The sequence below is a fragment of the Leucopleurus acutus genome (assembly GCF_964270905.1).
Source record: "Leucopleurus acutus genome assembly, chromosome: 6".
Lineage (NCBI taxonomy): Eukaryota > Metazoa > Chordata > Mammalia > Artiodactyla > Delphinidae > Leucopleurus > Leucopleurus acutus.
Window position 1 is genome coordinate 100,590,495 of NC_139149.1, and position 16,238 is coordinate 100,606,732.

The 16,238-nt window shown below is 60.4% G+C and overlaps 1 protein-coding gene across 5 annotated transcripts in view; it reads left to right on the forward strand.

Moving 5' to 3' along the window:
* SPEG (striated muscle enriched protein kinase) overlaps window positions 1-15,974 on the forward strand; it is a gene marked incomplete at both ends in the record, with an annotated part of 55,545 nt that extends 39,571 nt beyond the window's left edge. For 4 of the 5 annotated variants that reach the window (XM_082841239.1, XM_082841240.1, XM_082841241.1 and 1 more), the window contains 22 exons: window positions 140-308; window positions 555-651; window positions 754-954; window positions 1,993-2,050; window positions 2,639-2,716; window positions 2,824-3,002; window positions 3,509-3,535; window positions 4,170-4,322; window positions 4,508-4,550; window positions 5,769-5,837; window positions 6,079-8,020; window positions 8,324-8,455; window positions 11,133-11,249; window positions 11,366-11,533; window positions 11,627-11,749; window positions 11,921-12,088; window positions 12,216-12,831; window positions 13,323-13,562; window positions 13,650-13,873; window positions 14,710-14,785; window positions 15,031-15,180; window positions 15,782-15,974. In XM_082841239.1, coding sequence (XP_082697365.1) covers window positions 140-308; window positions 555-651; window positions 754-954; window positions 1,993-2,050; window positions 2,639-2,716; window positions 2,824-3,002; window positions 3,509-3,535; window positions 4,170-4,322; window positions 4,508-4,550; window positions 5,769-5,837; window positions 6,079-8,020; window positions 8,324-8,455; window positions 11,133-11,249; window positions 11,366-11,533; window positions 11,627-11,749; window positions 11,921-12,088; window positions 12,216-12,831; window positions 13,323-13,562; window positions 13,650-13,873; window positions 14,710-14,785; window positions 15,031-15,180; window positions 15,782-15,974 — 5,223 coding nt within the window. Of the gene's footprint in view, window positions 1-139; window positions 309-554; window positions 652-753; window positions 955-1,992; window positions 2,051-2,638; window positions 2,717-2,823; window positions 3,003-3,508; window positions 3,536-4,169; window positions 4,323-4,507; window positions 4,551-5,768; window positions 5,838-6,078; window positions 8,021-8,320; window positions 8,456-11,132; window positions 11,250-11,365; window positions 11,534-11,626; window positions 11,750-11,920; window positions 12,089-12,215; window positions 12,832-13,322; window positions 13,563-13,649; window positions 13,874-14,709; window positions 14,786-15,030; window positions 15,181-15,781 lie in introns of all 5 variants that reach the window. The other variant, XM_082841242.1, reaches the window with a different exon arrangement.
* Between the last annotated feature and the right edge of the window lie 264 nt (window positions 15,975-16,238).

Below are 16,238 nucleotides of genomic sequence, written 5' to 3' on the forward strand. Positions count from 1 at the left end.
TCTGAGCAAGGCCCCTAAGGCGGAGATAATGGTGGGCCCTAAGGTAGGGATGAGACTGGGTCTCTGGCGTGGAGGTAAAGCCGGGTCCCAGGTGGAGGGGAAGCCAGGCCTGGACTGGAGGTGACGGCCACCTCTGCAGGACGAGGCGCTGCTGACCGAGAGCAACCACGTGAGCTTCGTGTACGAGGAGAATGAGTGCTCCCTGGTGGTGCTCAGCGCGGGGTCCCAGGACGGAGGCGTCTACACCTGCACGGCCCGCAACCTGGCTGGCGAAGTCTCCTGCAAAGCAGAGTTGGCTGTGCACTCAGGTGGGCTGGAGTTCAAGAGGAGTAAGGCCAAGGGCTCACCCAGGAATCCCATGTGAGCGCCCTCCCACCAGGAATCACTCACCCGGCCCTTCACACCAGACCACCACCTGCTCCAGCCCCAGCAGCGCTGCCTCGGGCGCCAGCATTCTCGCTTCTCTTCCGTGTCTTCCACCTGCCCTCCCTGTCCCAGTCTCTGCCCTCGTTCCTTCTTGCCCTCTCCACCTAACACCAGGCATCTCTCCTCAGCTCAGACAGCTATGGAGGTGGAGGGGGTCAGGGAAGACGAGGAGCGGCGAGGAAGGAGACTCAGCGACTTCTATGACATCCACCAGGAGATCGGCAGGTGTGGGGCTAGGAGGGGGTGTGGTGTCCGGGGCCCAAGGGAGGCTGGGCCTGAGGCTCAGCAACTGCCTGAGCCCTGTCCTCTCCCCATGTCCTCACCCAGGGGTGCCTTCTCCTACCTGCGGCGTGTAGTGGAGCGAAGCTCCGGCCTGGAGTTTGCAGCCAAGTTCATCCCCAGTCAGGCCAAGCCAAAGGCATCAGCGTGGCGAGAGGCCCGGCTGCTGGCCCGGCTCCAGCATGACTGCATCCTCTACTTCCATGAGGCCTTCGAGAGGCGCCGGGGACTGGTCATTGTCACCGAGCTGTATCCTGGGACAGGCTGGGTGGGTGGGGGAAACATGGCCTGAATGACTGGTCCTTGTAACAGCCAATTAGCAACACGTTTCACACTTTACAAAATGGTCCCATTGACAGCTGGGAGTTCTGAAGACATCTTATAAATACTTCACAGAGTGGAGTCTGGAGACTTGTGTGAAAAACAACGTTTTTTAGCTTAAATTTACATAGCGCTTGATGTGTGCCTGGCAGTGTTCTAGGAGTTTTACAGATATTAATCTATTTAATCATCGCGTATGCTTATCTCTTGGAATTTTATTATCCTCACTTTATAGATGATGAAACTAAGGTATAGAGAAGTTAAGTAACTCACCCGAGGTCACACAGGTGGCAAAAGGCGAGTGATTTTTATCATGAAATGCCGTACAGTATATCTGAACATTTGCAGTGACCCCATTAATACTTGGCTTTATTTGAGAGGCTCTTCTCATAAAGAATGGATTTTATCCTTTCATAAGAGCTATGGTTAAACGAAGTCACACTGGGGTAAGGATGCTGGATGGTTGGCTTGTCACTGCCACCTGCAGGGTGACCGTGTCCCACATGCTGGCCTCCCAGTCTGTACTGTTCGAACCCAAACCTCAGTAAAATGACAAATTATTATGTGTCGTGGGCCTTCTGGGTCAATCTCAAATAGAGTCAAGGAGTTCCATCCACAGTCAACAAAATGCTGCTCTAACTTGATCCTTATAGATACTTCACAAGGTGGGTGAGAGGAGTCTTGTCCCTGTTTGACACCGGAGGGAACCTAGGCTCAGAAAGGTTACGTGACTTGCCTGAGATCCCACAGCAAGTGAGAGTTCAAGCAGGGTTGTCCCATCTAAGCACCCAGATGACAGGGGGAAGAGGGAAGGTGCGGTTGCTCACTGGTAGCAGATGTGCTTTTCGGGGAAGGAGGACCCTGTGCTGAGCTGGGACCCAACTTGAGCTCTGGGGGTGGAGGGCACTGCCTAAGGCAGGCCCAGCAGTTGGCACTGGTCACTGTTCTCCTTGATCCAGGACATAGCTGCACAGAGGAGCTGCTGGAGCGAATGGCCCGGAAACCCACCGTGTGTGAGTCTGAGGTGAGGGCAGTGGGTGGTAGGGGCCAGGTTGGGCACCAGTGTTCACCCACCTGAGCTCTGAAACCCGAGGGGTGCGTCCTGGGCATGCCATCTGTGCCCACGAATAGGCCAGGGGTGGTGTGGAGAGCACTGTTAGGTAGGCAGCAAAGCCCCCTTCCCCCATCAGAGCAGACCCCCACGCTGGGACTTAAATTGTCTTCTGAAAACTTCGGCACCCACCCTGGCCCCCAACTCTGTTGTTTCCCAGTATTCCTCACATAAAGGCTCCTCAAGCCTTACCCCAGAAGGAGCCCCATGTAGACTCTGTTCAGTCTCAATGCTGTCCTGCCATGTAGGGCAGTACAAGTTGTGCACTGCACAATTCTTTTTATTATCATGCAAATGGAGCCCTCCTATAATGGTGCTGTGCCCAACTTCTGCAGCTGTATATGGAAGCCCTGAATCTCAGTAACCCTAAACCTCCACCAGCCCCCTCCACCAGCCACCTGAAGGCCACTTCCCAAGCATGGCCTGGCTTCTTGCTACAAGCCTGGTGGTGATCAAACATAATACACCCCCCCTCGGACTCTGGGCCTCCTGTTTCCACAGATCCGGGCCTACATGCGGCAGGTGCTAGAGGGAATATGCTACTTGCACAAGAACCATGTGCTGCACCTGGATGTCAAGGTGAGATGCAGGTGTGGGGTGGGGAGCAGGCAGCACCTGTGGGAGCCAGGCACTGGGGTGTCCTCCCCGCTGCACTCAGCTCCCATGTCTTGCCTTGTGTCCTGCAGCCTGAGAACCTGCTGGTATGGGATGGTGTGGAGGGTGAAGAGCAGGTGAGGATCTGTGACTTTGGGAACGCTCAGAAGCTGACTCCGGGAGAGCCCCAGTACTGCCAGTATGGTACACCCGAGTTCGTGGCACCCGAGGTTGTCAACCAGACCCCTGTCTCTGGGGTCACTGACATCTGGTAACGTTGGCACACTGGGCTGCTGGGACGGGCCAGGGCAGCTTCCCTCAGTGCCATGCTGAGGGCTCGCTCAGTGGCACAGAGGAGCTTTACTAAGCCCGGATGCCTACTGTGACAGTTGGCTGGTGGCATTGCTCATGGGGGTCTCCTGCCCACGTCACTACCTCCCCCTCATCCATCAGGGCTGACCCAGTCACTCAGGGCCTCAGCCCTCACAGTCCTGGGTGCTGGGCCTCCACACCTACAGCCACCTTGTCTCCCCCAGTGAGGCAGGCACGGTCTCTGGGCTTCCTAGGCCGGCCCTGCCATGACCCTTAAGTCCTCCAGGCATGTCGGGATCTCTGGGTTCAGGGTCCTCCCCCAAGGAGGCAGCCCTGTGCCCATTTGTCCACGGCAGTGTTCACAGGGAGGACCTTTCCTCAGTAGATCAGTGGTAGCAAGAGGACTGCTCACTTCCGTTGGGAGCTGGGCTGTCCTCTTACCCATCCACTCTCCTTTCCCCTCAGGCCCGTGGGTGTCGTCGCCTTCCTCTGGTAAGGACCCCTCTGCACTCAGGACCCCGTCTCCTAACAGTCTCGTAGCAGGCCCACCCCTAACGTTTGCAGAGCCTGGGGCAAGAGAGAAGTTGGGGGCCTGCAGCCTGCCTCTTCTCTTCCGCACCCTGGTTCCTTCCTGCACTGGGAGGGGCCTCACATGCGTGAATGTGGATACCCAGACTGAGTGTCCAAGCTCTGTCCGCCACCACACCCCTCCATAAGGGGTGGGCACACGTGGCGTGCTTGGGAGGCCAGTGCCGGCTCAGTGCTATTTAGGCAGGGAACTAGTCCAGAACATGGGCTACGAAGGGAAGGCCCAGGCTCCGGGGGCATATCCCCTTGGCACAGGCTCCTCACCTCAGGGACAGGCCGCGGCTGGAGGAGGGCTGGAACAGGTCCTCTAGAGCACGGGCCTGGGGTAAGGACCTGGTGGCCCAGGTCTCAAGGCAGTACTGCCTCCTTGCCCATTCAGGGGATCGAGTAGGGGCAGGACAGGCAAAACTCTGCAAGATTCTGCCCAGATTCACCCAGCCTCCACCTGTCCCCGGCCCTGTGCTCCCATTGGCACCCCACTTTGTCTCATCTCAGCCCCGGGGCCCACCTCTCACTCCAGCCATCTCCACCCCTGCAGCCTGACGGGAATCTCTCCGTTTGTCGGGGAGAACGATCGGACAACATTGATGAACATCCGAAACTACAACGTGGCCTTCGAGGAGACCACGTTCCTGAGCCTGAGCAGGGAGGCCCGGGGCTTCCTCATCAAAGTGCTGGTGCAGGACCGGCTGTGAGTACGAGGCCCGAGGAGCCTCCCCCATGCAGAGTCCCCTCACGCTGCCCCTACTCCTGCCCAAGCCTCCGCCCATAGACAGTCAATCCCCCAACTCCTTAGGGGCCCCGCTTTCCCAAACATTTATTGAATGAATGAATGAATGAATGATAAATCCCTTCTTAATTCTCTTTCCTTTGCAGGAGGCCTACCGCAGAGGAGACCCTAGAACATCCTTGGTTTAAAGTGAGTCTTGTCTTGCAAAATGGTGATAGAAGAGGTGGAAGGAGTGAGAACATTATTAACAGCTCCATTTTATTGAGTCCCTAGTGTGTACAGTAACCATGATATACATTTTATTTACGTATGATCTGTTAGCCTGACAATAGCTCTACAAAGGAAGGTATTATCACTCCCCTTTTGCTGATAAGGAAACTGAGGCTCAGCTTGGGGTATCATGGACTCCAAGGCACAGGTCTGGACCCCCACCCCTCATCCTAGGATGCACATCAGTGTTCTCCCTGGCTCTCGAGAGCAGCCCCAGTCCTCACTCCTGTGGCTCGTGGGTGGCCTGGCTGTCTTGTCCTCTTGGCTTTTTTTTTTTTTTTTTTGTGGTACGCAGGCCTCCCACTGTTGTGGCCTCTCCCGTTGCGGAGCACAGGCTCTGGACGCGCAGGCTCGGCGGCCATGGCTCATGGGCCCAGCCGCTCTGCGGCATGTGGGATCCTCCCAGACCGGGGCACGAAGCCGTGTCTCCTGCATCGGCAGGCGGACTCTCAACCACTGCGCCACCAGGGAAGCCCGTCCTCTTGGTTTTGAACTCCCTATGGCAGAGTTCTCACTCATCTTCAAATTCCAGCACTGCAGGGCACAGCGCCAGGCAGAGGGAGGGGTTCAGCAAATGAGCGAGAAAGAGCGACTGAGCAAACCGTCCAGGGAGCATTGTACTGGGTCAACAGAAGGCTGAGGTCATTCTGGTATCTGTCCTTGGAGTACAAGCCTGGTCTCTCAGATCGGAAATGAGCTCTGAAAAGGTGGCTGAGGGAAGCATCTGAGGTCTGGCCCCCCAAGGCTCCAGATAGATGTCTGGGGCACTGTCTCTACATGGAGACAGATGGTGAGCCAGGGAGCAGGGTTCAAGCTGGGGGCCTGAGCACGGGCCTCTCAGGGCAGCCAGTGTACCAGGACAGGGCCTTGAGCCCTGGCGTAGGCTCTGAAGCCTGGGAGCCACCGATTTCCTGCCTCACCGCTTAGGTTCAGGCAATTCGTCCACATGTGGGAACCTTGACTGTGGGAGTTATTGTGACAGATCCCCTGGGAAAGGGAGCTCCGGGAGCCCCAGGGGCCCAGACTCGACGCTGCTCTGTCTGCTGTCCCCTCCTGTGGACGTTGTCTCTCCATTGCCAAACCTGGAAGCTTAGGGTTGACAGAGGACTTTCCCTCAGGCCCTTTCTTGGTTTACAGGCACAGGCAAGGGGCGCAGAGGTGAGCACGGATCACTTAAAGCTATTCCTCTCCCGGCGGAGATGGCAGGTGAGTTTGCCTGGGCCCTGCTCTGTGGCTTCACCTTCTCACTCTACAGCCTCCTCTCTCTAACCCTGCTTTTTCTATCAGGTGCCCTCACTTCTGCTCATCTGTCTTCATCCACCTTTTAATTCTCTCAGCTCCCACTTCTGCCTGCCGTAGGCCTTCTCCCCCGGGGATGAGGTGGGCCTGAGTGGGTCAGTTTGGCCCCATGGGTCCCTCAGATCTGACTCTAGTACCCTGTCTCCAGCGCTCCCAGATCAGCTACAAGTGCCACCTGGTGCTGCGCCCCATCCCTGAGCTGCTGCGGGCACCCCCGGAGCGGGTGTGGGTGGCCGTACCCAGAAGACCACCCCCTAGTGGAGGGCTGTCGTCCTCCTCCGATTCTGAAGAGGAAGAGCTGGAGGAGCTGCCCTCAGTGCCCCGGCCACTGCAGCCTGAGTTCTCGGGCTCCCGGGTGTCCCTCACTGACATTCCCACTGAGGATGAGGCCCTGGGCGCCCCAGAGGCTGGGGCCGCCACCCCCATGGACTGGCAGGAGCAAGGAAAGGCCCCTTCTCAGGACCAGGAGGCCCCCAGCCCTCAGGTCCTCCCCTCCCCAGGCCAGGAGCCCAGCCCCCGGCGGGGAGAGCTCCGGAGGGGCAGCTCGGCTGAGAGCGCCCTGCCCCGGGCCGGGCCGAGGGAGCCGGGCCGGGGCCTGCACAAGGCAGCGTCTGTAGAGCTGCCGCAGCGCCGAAGCCCCAGCCCGGGGGCCACCCGCCTGACCCGAGGAGGCCTGGGGGAGGGCGAGTATGCCCAGAGGCTGCAGGCCCTGCGCCAGCGGCTGCTGCGGGGCGGCCCTGAGGATGGCAAGGTCAGCGGCCTAAGGGGCCCCCTGCTGGAGAGCCTGGGGGGCCGTGCCCGGGACCCCCGGCTGGCTCGGGCGGCCTCCAGCGAGGCAGCGCCCCACCACCAGCACCCGCCCGAGACCCGGGGCCTGCAGAAGAGCAGCAGCTTCTCACAGGCTGAGGCGGAGCCCGGGGGCCGGCACCGCCGAGCTGGAGCGCCCCTCGAGATCCCCGTGGCCCGGCTGGGGGCCCGCAGGCTGCAGGAGTCTCCCTCCTTGTCCGCCCTCAGCGAGGCCCAGCTACCTAGCCCGGTGCGGCCCAGTGCCCCTAAGGCTTCAGAACCTCCTGTCGCCACACCCAGTGATGCTGCACAGCCCTCGGCACCCCAGCCTGCCCAAGAGAAGGCCCCAGAGTCCACGCGAGAACCAGCCCCCAAGCCTACACAGCCCTCCCTAGCTCCGCAAACCCTAGCGCCCCCCCTCACACCCTATGCCCAGATCATTCAGTCGCTCCAGCTGTCAGGCCACGCGCAAGGCCCCCCGCAGGGCCCTGTCGCATCGCCGTCGCAGCCCAAGCCCCACCCGGCTGTGTTCGCCAGGGTGGCCTCCCCACCTCCGGGAGCCTCCGAGAAGCGCCTGCCTTCAGCCGGGTCTCCGCCAGGGCCAGCCGAGAAAGCCCGGGTCCCTACGGTGCCTCGCAGGCCAGGGAGCAGTCTCAGCAGCAGCATCGAGAACCTGGAGTCGGAGGCCGTGTTCGAAGCCAAGTTCAAGCGCAGCCGTGAGTCGCCCCTGTCGCGGGGGCTGCGGCTGCTGAGCCGCTCGCGCTCCGAGGAGCGCGGCCTCTTCCGCGGCGCGGAGGAGGAGGACGGCATGTACCGGCCCAGCCCAGCGGGAACGCCGCTGGAGCTGGTGCGACGGCCTGAGCGCTCCCGCTCCGTGCAGGACCTCAGGGCGGTCGGGGAGCCGGGCCTCGTCCGCCGCCTCTCGCTGTCGCTGTCCCAGCGCCTGCGGCGGACCCCACCCGCGCAGCGCCACCCGGCCTGGGAGGCCCGCGGTGGGGATGGGGAGAGCTCAGAGGGCGGCAGCTCGGCACGGGGCTCCCCGGTACCGGCGGTGCGCAGGAGGCTCAGCTCCACGCTGGAGCGGCTGTCGAGCCGCTTGCAGCGCAGCGGCAGCAGCGAGGACTCCGGGGGCTCGTCGGTCCGTAGCACGCCGCTGTTCAGCCGGCTGCGCAGGGCCACGTCCGAGGGCGAGAGTCTGCGGCGCCTGGGCCTCGCGCACAACCAGCTGGCCGCCCAGGCCGGCGCCACCACGCCTTCCGCGGAGTCCCTGGGCTCCGAGGCCAGCGCCACGTCGGGCTCCTCAGGTGAGGAGGCGCCCAGCGGGAGAGTGGAGGGCGAATGTGTGAACGAGTGTGTTTGGAGTGCGGGTGTGGGGCTGGGATGACAGGCGCGCTGGAGGGACGTTCTGGGAGAGGGAGAGGGCCGGGGACACCCACCGCAAAGAGGCTCAGGCGTTTCTGGAGGCCCTGAGGGCGGAACTGGCAGGGCTGGGCTGACGCAAGGCCGAGGGGCAGAGGCTGGTGTGGGAACAGGCTAGGGTCGGGGCCAGAAGTTCTCTGTCCTCTCGTACCGGCTGGGCAGGTGCTCATGGGCCTGGTTCTTAGCAGCTCCTGCAGAAAGCCGAAGACGCCTGCGCTGGGGCCTCTCTCGGCTGCGCAGGGACAAGGGGTTGTCACAGCCAAACCTCTCTGGCAGCGTCCAGGAGAATTTGGGTCACCAGTATGTGCGCAGCGAGTCAGGTAATAGAGGCCTGCTCGGTGAGTAGTCCCCTTTGAGCCGCCGGGAAGGTGGGGAGATGGCCCACGTTGGGGGAGCCCTGGCAGCGGTGGAGGGAGCCTGGAGTCAGGAAACGACAACAACAACAGTAATAGCAGCAGCTGCTGTTAATTAGCAATGCCAAGCGTCCTATTAAGCACGTTACAAGCATTGCCTCACTCAACCCTCCCACATTGCTTAGGAACTATTCTTGTCATCGCCCTGTCTTACAGGTGAGGGAACAGAGGCTTAGCCATGCTAAGTAGCTTGTCCAAGTCACAGAGCTGGTAGGGCTGGACTGTATGACCCTCTGCAGTCAGAGCCCACAAGTCGCTTCGCGACATCGTGCTAATGCCTTTCTTCGGCCAGCCTCCTCCCCAGAAGGTCTCTGTCACTGGGGTGTGGTACTGACAGAGCTTGGGATAGGGCTCCCTGCCTCTCAGCCCCCCTGCAGATGTGTGTATGCGCGAACATGCTCCCAAAGACACCCTTTCTCTCCCAGCCTAGAGGCCCGCAGTCTGGACTGTGCCTCCAAGCTTCCATTTCTCTATAGCCCCAAACACCCGATCGCCCCTCCCTGTCCCCTCTGCCCCTACAGAAGGCACTTCTGCACAGATAAGCAGCCTCCAGGGCTCTTTGCTGGGGGGAGGGACACCTGAGATATGCCCTGGTCCGTTCCTCTTGCCACTTGTCCTGGGGCTGCAGGGAGGGAGGTATTCTCCACCTGGGTCACCTCAGTCCTCTACCTGAAAGGGGGGTGTTACTCAAGGACAACAAGCAAAGGTTCAGGAGGCCAGGGTTTCCAGACCAGCCTGCAGAAAGCAGCAGGCCCACCAAACCAGGCTGCGAGCATAACCTTTATCAGTCACCATCTGTCCTCCAGTTTCTGATAAAACTCCTCAGAGCTGTCCCAGACGCGCCTCAGCCAGGCTTGCTACTGGACACGTAACCGTGTCTCGCCTTGGTCAGGGGAGCCGGGACATCTCACTCGAGGCAGTAGACGGTGGGGCTCTAGTGAGGGAGCAGGAGGGAGGGAGGCCAGCTGGTGGGGGCAGTGGTGGAGAAGGAGCGGGGAGAGAGAGGGAAGCCAGCACTGCGGCCTGGGGACAGCTGATCCCTTCCCACCTGGGGCCTCCCTCCCACCTCCGTTTTGCTTGTGCTGCTGATTTCTTGCCGAGGCGAGGCCGTGTCCCATTACTTCATCCTCTCCCCCCTCCCCGCAGGAAGAAGGCCCCATGTCCGCTTTACCAACTAGGGCTGGCCCCTGGGGAGATGGGGGTGGGACTGGCAGAGCTGGGCCAGGGTCACCTTTCACCTCTCCTCCTCGGCTTCCTCTCTCTCCCCCCTACCCAGTACCCTCACTTGGTCTGAAGGCAGCCCATTGACGAAACTGTATTCACTTTATGTTATTGGAGCCTCGGTGTGGGACCCCTCCTTGGGGAACACTGGGGTACAGTGGGAGAGGGGGTACGCTGCTGTCCTGATCACCCACTTCTGCAGATCCTCTTCAGCCCAGTTCAGCCGTACCCTACTCCCTCCTGATTCCGCAGACAGGCAGCAGCTGGGGCTCCCAGGGGTATCTACCTCGCAGCTCTTTCTGCCCACGTGAAAGAAATCCACCCCCACCCCCACCCCACCCCGCCATCCCTGGACCAGAATGGGATTTTTCTAAAAAGACATTCCCAGGGAGCAGGAGTGCAAATCCTCATGGCACTAAGAAGCCACAGGCCAGCAAAGACATTGGCCATCGCAGCCCTGCCGTGGGCCCATTCACCAGCCAGCTGTGAAGCCAGCTTTGCTGAAACAGCCTCTTCCCACGGGGGTCTGTGCCTGGCTTCTCTACTGGGCATATTAACGAGATAATAATCAACAACAACAATAGGAGCTAACACCTTCGAGCATTTATTATATGTTAGACATCTGCTAAGCGCTTTACGTGCCTCTTTGAATTCTCATAACAACCCTCTGCGCTGGGTGTTATTATTTTCCTCAATTTACAGACAGGGTCCAAGGCCATGCAGATATTGTCTCTTTCCCCTTCAAAAGCTCTCACCACTTAGCTGACCTGAGGGGGTGCGTAGAAGGTCTGGGACGGGCTCCCCAGACCCCAGGGGGCGTGAGGGATGGGGGAGACGGACACACGTTCGGGGTCTGCCCCGGGTTTGCCTTGGCTTCAGGTCTTTTGAGATGGCACGTTTTGACTGAACATTTGTTCACTCCTGGGAGTCTCAGCTCAGGTCACCAGCTCCTGTCTCTTGCCCTACGGTGCCCCAGAAGTAATAGGTATTGCAGGAGCTTAACCACTGTAGTTTTTCAATATTTGGTTTTGTTTTATCTAATAAGTGCTTACAGAGCACTTACTTAGTGCCAGGCCCTGCTCAAAGTGACTTACAAACATATGAGGTAGCAACTACCAAGCATCTTCAATAGTCAGTAGAAGATAATTCTGCACACAGTGAGTGCCTGGGAAACTGATGCTTGCCCCAAAGGCGATTCTCAAAGGCAAGGCCTTCTACTTCCCCCTCTGACTGGGAAGAGACGGCCTTTCAGTCTGCTCCCCGAAGGCAGCGCCAGCTCTCACATGCATCCATCCTCCCGTCGGTCAGCAGCAAGTGAGCCAGGGGCCCCGCAGACCCAGGGCTATCTTTGCTCTCCCTCCAGACTTCCCCCCGGTCTTCCACATCAAACTCAAGGACCAGGTGCTGCTGGAGGGAGAGGCAGCCACCCTGCTCTGCCTGCCGGCGGCCTGCCCTGCACCCCACATCTCCTGGATGAAAGGTGAGGCGATCACTTCTCCCCCAAGGCCAGGGGATGTTCAGTGGGAAGTGGCAGCTGGGGGTGCCCAGAGGGGGGCTTCGCTCAGCAGCCTCTTCCTGCTCCTCCTTTGCCCCCAGACAAGCAGTCCCTGCGGTCCGAGCCCTCGGTGATCATCGTGTCCTGCAAAGACGGCCGGCAGCTGCTGAGCATCCCCCGGGCAGGCAGGCGGCACGCCGGCCTCTACGAGTGCTCAGCCACCAACGTCCTGGGCAGCACCACCAGCTCCTGCACCGTGGCTGTGGCCCGTGAGCCCGGGGCAGGGGCCAAGGGGGCTGTGATGGGGGATGGGCCCTAAGCTAAGGCACAGGGGCTCACTGTGGCTCCCTTTCTCTTGCCAGGCATCCCAGGGAAGCTAGCTCCTCCCGAGGTGCCCCAGACCTACCAGGACACGGCGCTGGTGCTCTGGAAGCCAGGAGACAGCAGGGCACCTTGCACGTACACGCTGGAGCAGCGGGTAGATGGTGAGGGACCGGCAGGCTGGTGGGGGTGGGGAGGGAGGGCGGGTGGAAGGCAGAGAAGCTGGGGAGATGAGTGCCTTCCCCGGGCACGGGTCCCCAGGCTCCTCACAGATGGCACTGGGAGCTTGGGCCACCCCTTCTGTGGCCTCAGCCCCTCCCCCATGCTGCCTGTAGGCGAGTCTTCCTGGCATCCCGTGAGCTCGGGCATCCCTGACTGTTACTACAACGTGACCCACCTACCAGTTGGCATTACTGTGAGGTTCCGTGTGGCCTGTGCCAACCGCGCTGGGCAAGGGCCTTTCAGCAGCCCTTCTGACAAGGTCCTCGTCAGGGGCATGCGAGGTCAGTGGGACAGGGTGGGGGATGTCCAGAGAGGGCAGGGGACCCTGAGTCCAGGGTCCACCCCCTCCTTGGAACACCCGGTTTTGCCCTTGGGGCACCACGGTGATGATTCTCTGTCTCCACTTAGACGCCTCAGCTCTGCAATCTGCTGCTCACAGAGACGCCCCTGTTACCTCAGGGCCAGCCAGGGCCCCGCCTCCTGACTCTCCTACCTCACTGGCCCCTTCACTGAGCCCCTCCCCAGCTCCTGCCCCCCCAGGCCCCCAGTCAGCCCTTCTCAGCCCCTCATCTTCCCCAGCACCCCCCAGCCAGGCCTTGTCCTCACTCAAGGCTGTGGGTCCACCACCCCAAACCCCCCCACGAAAGCACAGGGGCCTGCAGGCTGCCCAGCAAGTAGAAGCTACCCCACCCAGTGCCCAGGTCTCCCCGAGTGAGCCCAAGTCTTCCGTCCCCGACACTGGGACCCCGACCACAGCTTCCACCTCTCAAGGGGTGAAAACAGCATCTTCCTCAACTCCCCTGTATATGGTGACCTCCTTTGTGTCTGCACCACCAGCCCCCGAGCCCCCAGCCCCCGAGCCCCCTCCTGAGCCCACCAAGGTGACTGGGCAGAGCCTCAGCCTGGCCAAGGATGTGGTCAGCTCCCCTGGGGGTGGTCCCCCCAGTGCTCCCAGGCCAGAGAGCACCACTCTTCGAAAGGGCCCCCCTCAGAAACCCTACACCTTCCTGGAGGAGAAGGCCAGGCAAGCAGGGCCAGGGCTGGGGAAGGGAAGGAGGACAGAGGCGGGGAGCATGTGGAACTTTGGCAGCACAGGGATTTGGAGAGGAGACCAGCCTGCTGGGGCCTGGGGAGGGGGCAGGGAGCCGGGACAGGGGACGAGATCTGGGTCTTAGCATGATTAAGTTCAGATTTTCTCTGTGCCAGGCCCCGCGCTAAGCGCTTTGGCCATATGATCTCATTTAATATTGACAACTGAGAGGGAGACACTGCATTATTCCATTCCACAGATGGGAACACTGAGGTTGGAGAGGTTATGGGATTTGCCTGAGGTACTGAGCCAGTTAGTGGCAGAGCTGGGGCTAAAACCCAGGTTCCTGGGATTGAACTCCAGAGCCCACCCTGGGAACCACAGCATTCTTGCCCCCAGCAGTCGCTGCTACTCCCTGCTTAGCCCACAGAATGCAAGTGTTCCCCTCTCTCCTCTGAGCCTATGATATGCTCCCCAACACACAGGGGCCGCTTTGGTGTAGTGCGCGCCTGCCGGGAGAATGCCACCGGGCGAACGTTCGTGGCCAAGATCGTGCCCTATGTGGCCGAGGGCAAGCGGCGGGTCCTGCAGGAGTACGAAGTGCTGCGGACGCTGCATCACGAGCGGCTCATGTCCCTGCACGAGGCCTACATCACCCCACGTTACCTCGTGCTCATCGCTGAGAGCTGTGGCAACCGGGAACTCCTCTGTGGGCTCAGCGACAGGTAGCTGGGCATTCTGGGGGAGCAGGAATCGAGGATGGGGGGAGCTGAGCTGGGATATCACCTGACCCACCCCCGCCACCTCTCTAGGTTCCGGTATTCAGAGGACGACGTGGCCACCTACGTGGTGCAGCTGCTACAAGGCCTGGACTATCTCCATGGCCGCCACGTGCTGCATCTGGACATCAAACCAGACAACCTGCTCCTGGCCCCTGACAACGCCCTTAAGATCGTGGACTTCGGCAGCGCCCAGCCCTACAACCCCCAGGCTCTGCGGCCCCTTGGCCACCGCACGGGCACGCTGGAGTTCATGGGTGAGGGCACCATGCCAGCCGGGGGGGAGGTGGGGTACTGCCAAAGGGGCAGCAGCCAGGGCTCACCCCACTTCACTCACCTGTGTGCCATTTATTGAGTGCTTACTGTATGCAAACAATGAATTAAGTCCTTTCCATGGACATTTTTCAGTTTCTCTTTATAACAGCCCTGGCGATTGGCATAATATTACCCCTATTTTACAGATAAGGAAACAGAGGCGCCGTGAGGTATTTGTTCAATATCAGACAGTTATAAATGGTAGTGCCAGGACTCGATAAAGCTAGAAAGACAGGAGAATCAATGATTAATTTACGTAAAAAAGGGAAACCAGCTACCATTTAGCTACCTGCTAGATACTTTCTGTTTGTCATCTCCATTCGAGTAATTCTGCAAGCCACGCTTTACAGATGAGAAGATGGAGAGCCAGACAGGTTTCGTACATTGCCCAGGGTCCTGTCGCTAGAAGGGGCAGGCTGGGATTAGAGCCAGCCAGGCTGATTTCAAAGGTGCTTAATCTTGGTGTGGGCCACACCCTTTGTGAATGGGCGCCCACCTTCGGAGCTGATCCAGGAAAACTTGTGACCCTGGTTCTTAGCTCCTCTGCAGTTCTGGGGACCGCCCACCATTCAGTGCCTGGGCTGATTCCTCAGGTGCCCCACATCTCCCCTGGGGGCCGCTCTGCCCGCTGGCATCCAGGGCCTGCTGCTCTAATGTACCCATGGTCTGGTGACCTGGGCACTGTCCTGCTCCTCAAGCCCCCAGGGGCCTCCTCTGCCTCTCCCTGGTCCCTTACCACCAGGAAGCTCATTCAACTTGGCCTCTTGTCTCCTGTCAGCTCCTGAGATGGTAAAGGGAGACCCCATCGGCTCTGCCACGGACATCTGGGGAGTGGGTGTGCTCACTTACATCATGTGAGTGCCCCCAGGACCCACCCTCTGCCTGTAGCCTCCCCCCCACCTCCCCAGCCACACATGCATGTGCACACTCGTGCACGCACACACACACACACACACACGCACATACACACACGAGTACCCAGGTGCGGGTAGCCTTGTGTCCGAGCGCTATGCCCCTAAGAACCTCCACACTAACATCCCCCTGGACCTGTGAGTTGACCCTCAGTCTGCATCTGTCAACTGAACTGTCTCCTCCACAGGCTCAGTGGTCGCTCCCCGTTCTATGAGCCAGACCCCCAGGAAACGGAGTCTCGCATTGTGGGGGGCCGCTTTGATGCCTTCCAGCTGTACCCCAACACGTCCCAGAGCGCCACCCTTTTCTTGCGAAAGGTCCTCTCAGTACATCCCTGGTGAGTGGGTCCCACACCTGCCAACCTCCCAGCATTACGTGCCTCTGGCCTCAGGCTGCCCTGGCCCAGCCCATGCCTAAGCCCCCACCTCCTCCCCCGCCCCAGTAATACACTGCTGCTGCTGCTGCTACTACTTTTCCTACTCCTACTCCTCCTAAGTGGCTGCACTACCACCATTTAAAGCCCATAACAGGGGCTTCCCTGGTGGCTCAGTGGTTGAGAGTCTGCCTGCCGATGCAGGGGACACGGGTTCGTGCCCCGGTCCGGGAAGATCCCACATGCCGCGGAGCGGCTGGGCCCGTGAGCCATGGCCACTGAGCCTGCGCGTCCAGAGCCTGTGCTCCGCAATGGGAGAGGCCACAACAGTGAGAGGCCTGCGTACCGCAAAAAAAAAAAAAAAACAGAAAACCCATAACAGCCCTATGATGTAGGCAGAATCACTGTCCCCATTTCAGAGACTGGGAAACTGAGTCCCAGAGTTGTCTAAGCTCACTCACTAGGGGCAAAGCCCTCTGGGAGGGTGGGGCCCCCGAGGGTGGGGCCCCCTCCCTGCTCTGGGAGCTGTGCCTGCAGGCTCACTGTCCCTGGCTTCCCCTGGCAGGAGCCGGCCCTCCCTGCAGGACTGCCTAGCCCACCCATGGCTGCAGGACGCCTACCTGATGAAGCTGCGCCGCCAGACGCTCACCTTCACCACCAGCCGGCTCAAGGAGTTCCTGGGCGAGCAGCTGCGCCGCCGCGCCGAGGCTGCCACCCGTCACAAGGTGCTGCTCCGCTCCTACCCAGGCAGCCCCTAGTGGCTCGGACCACAGCCCGGCCTCGGGCTTCGACTCGGGGTTCCTGCTGACGCCCCCTGGACATTCCAGGGCCCACGCTGAGCCGGGTGGGCCCGGGGCTTTGGACACCAGCAGCAGCAACATCCGGCCGGGCTATTACCTCATGGACCTGCGGGGACAGAGACCCCGGGCTTTGGCCAATGCCACCCGGCCAGAGCCAGAGTGGGAGACCCGTTGTCCAGGCCTGGTGGGGTCAGGAACAGGAAGAGGGGCAAGAAGGGAATG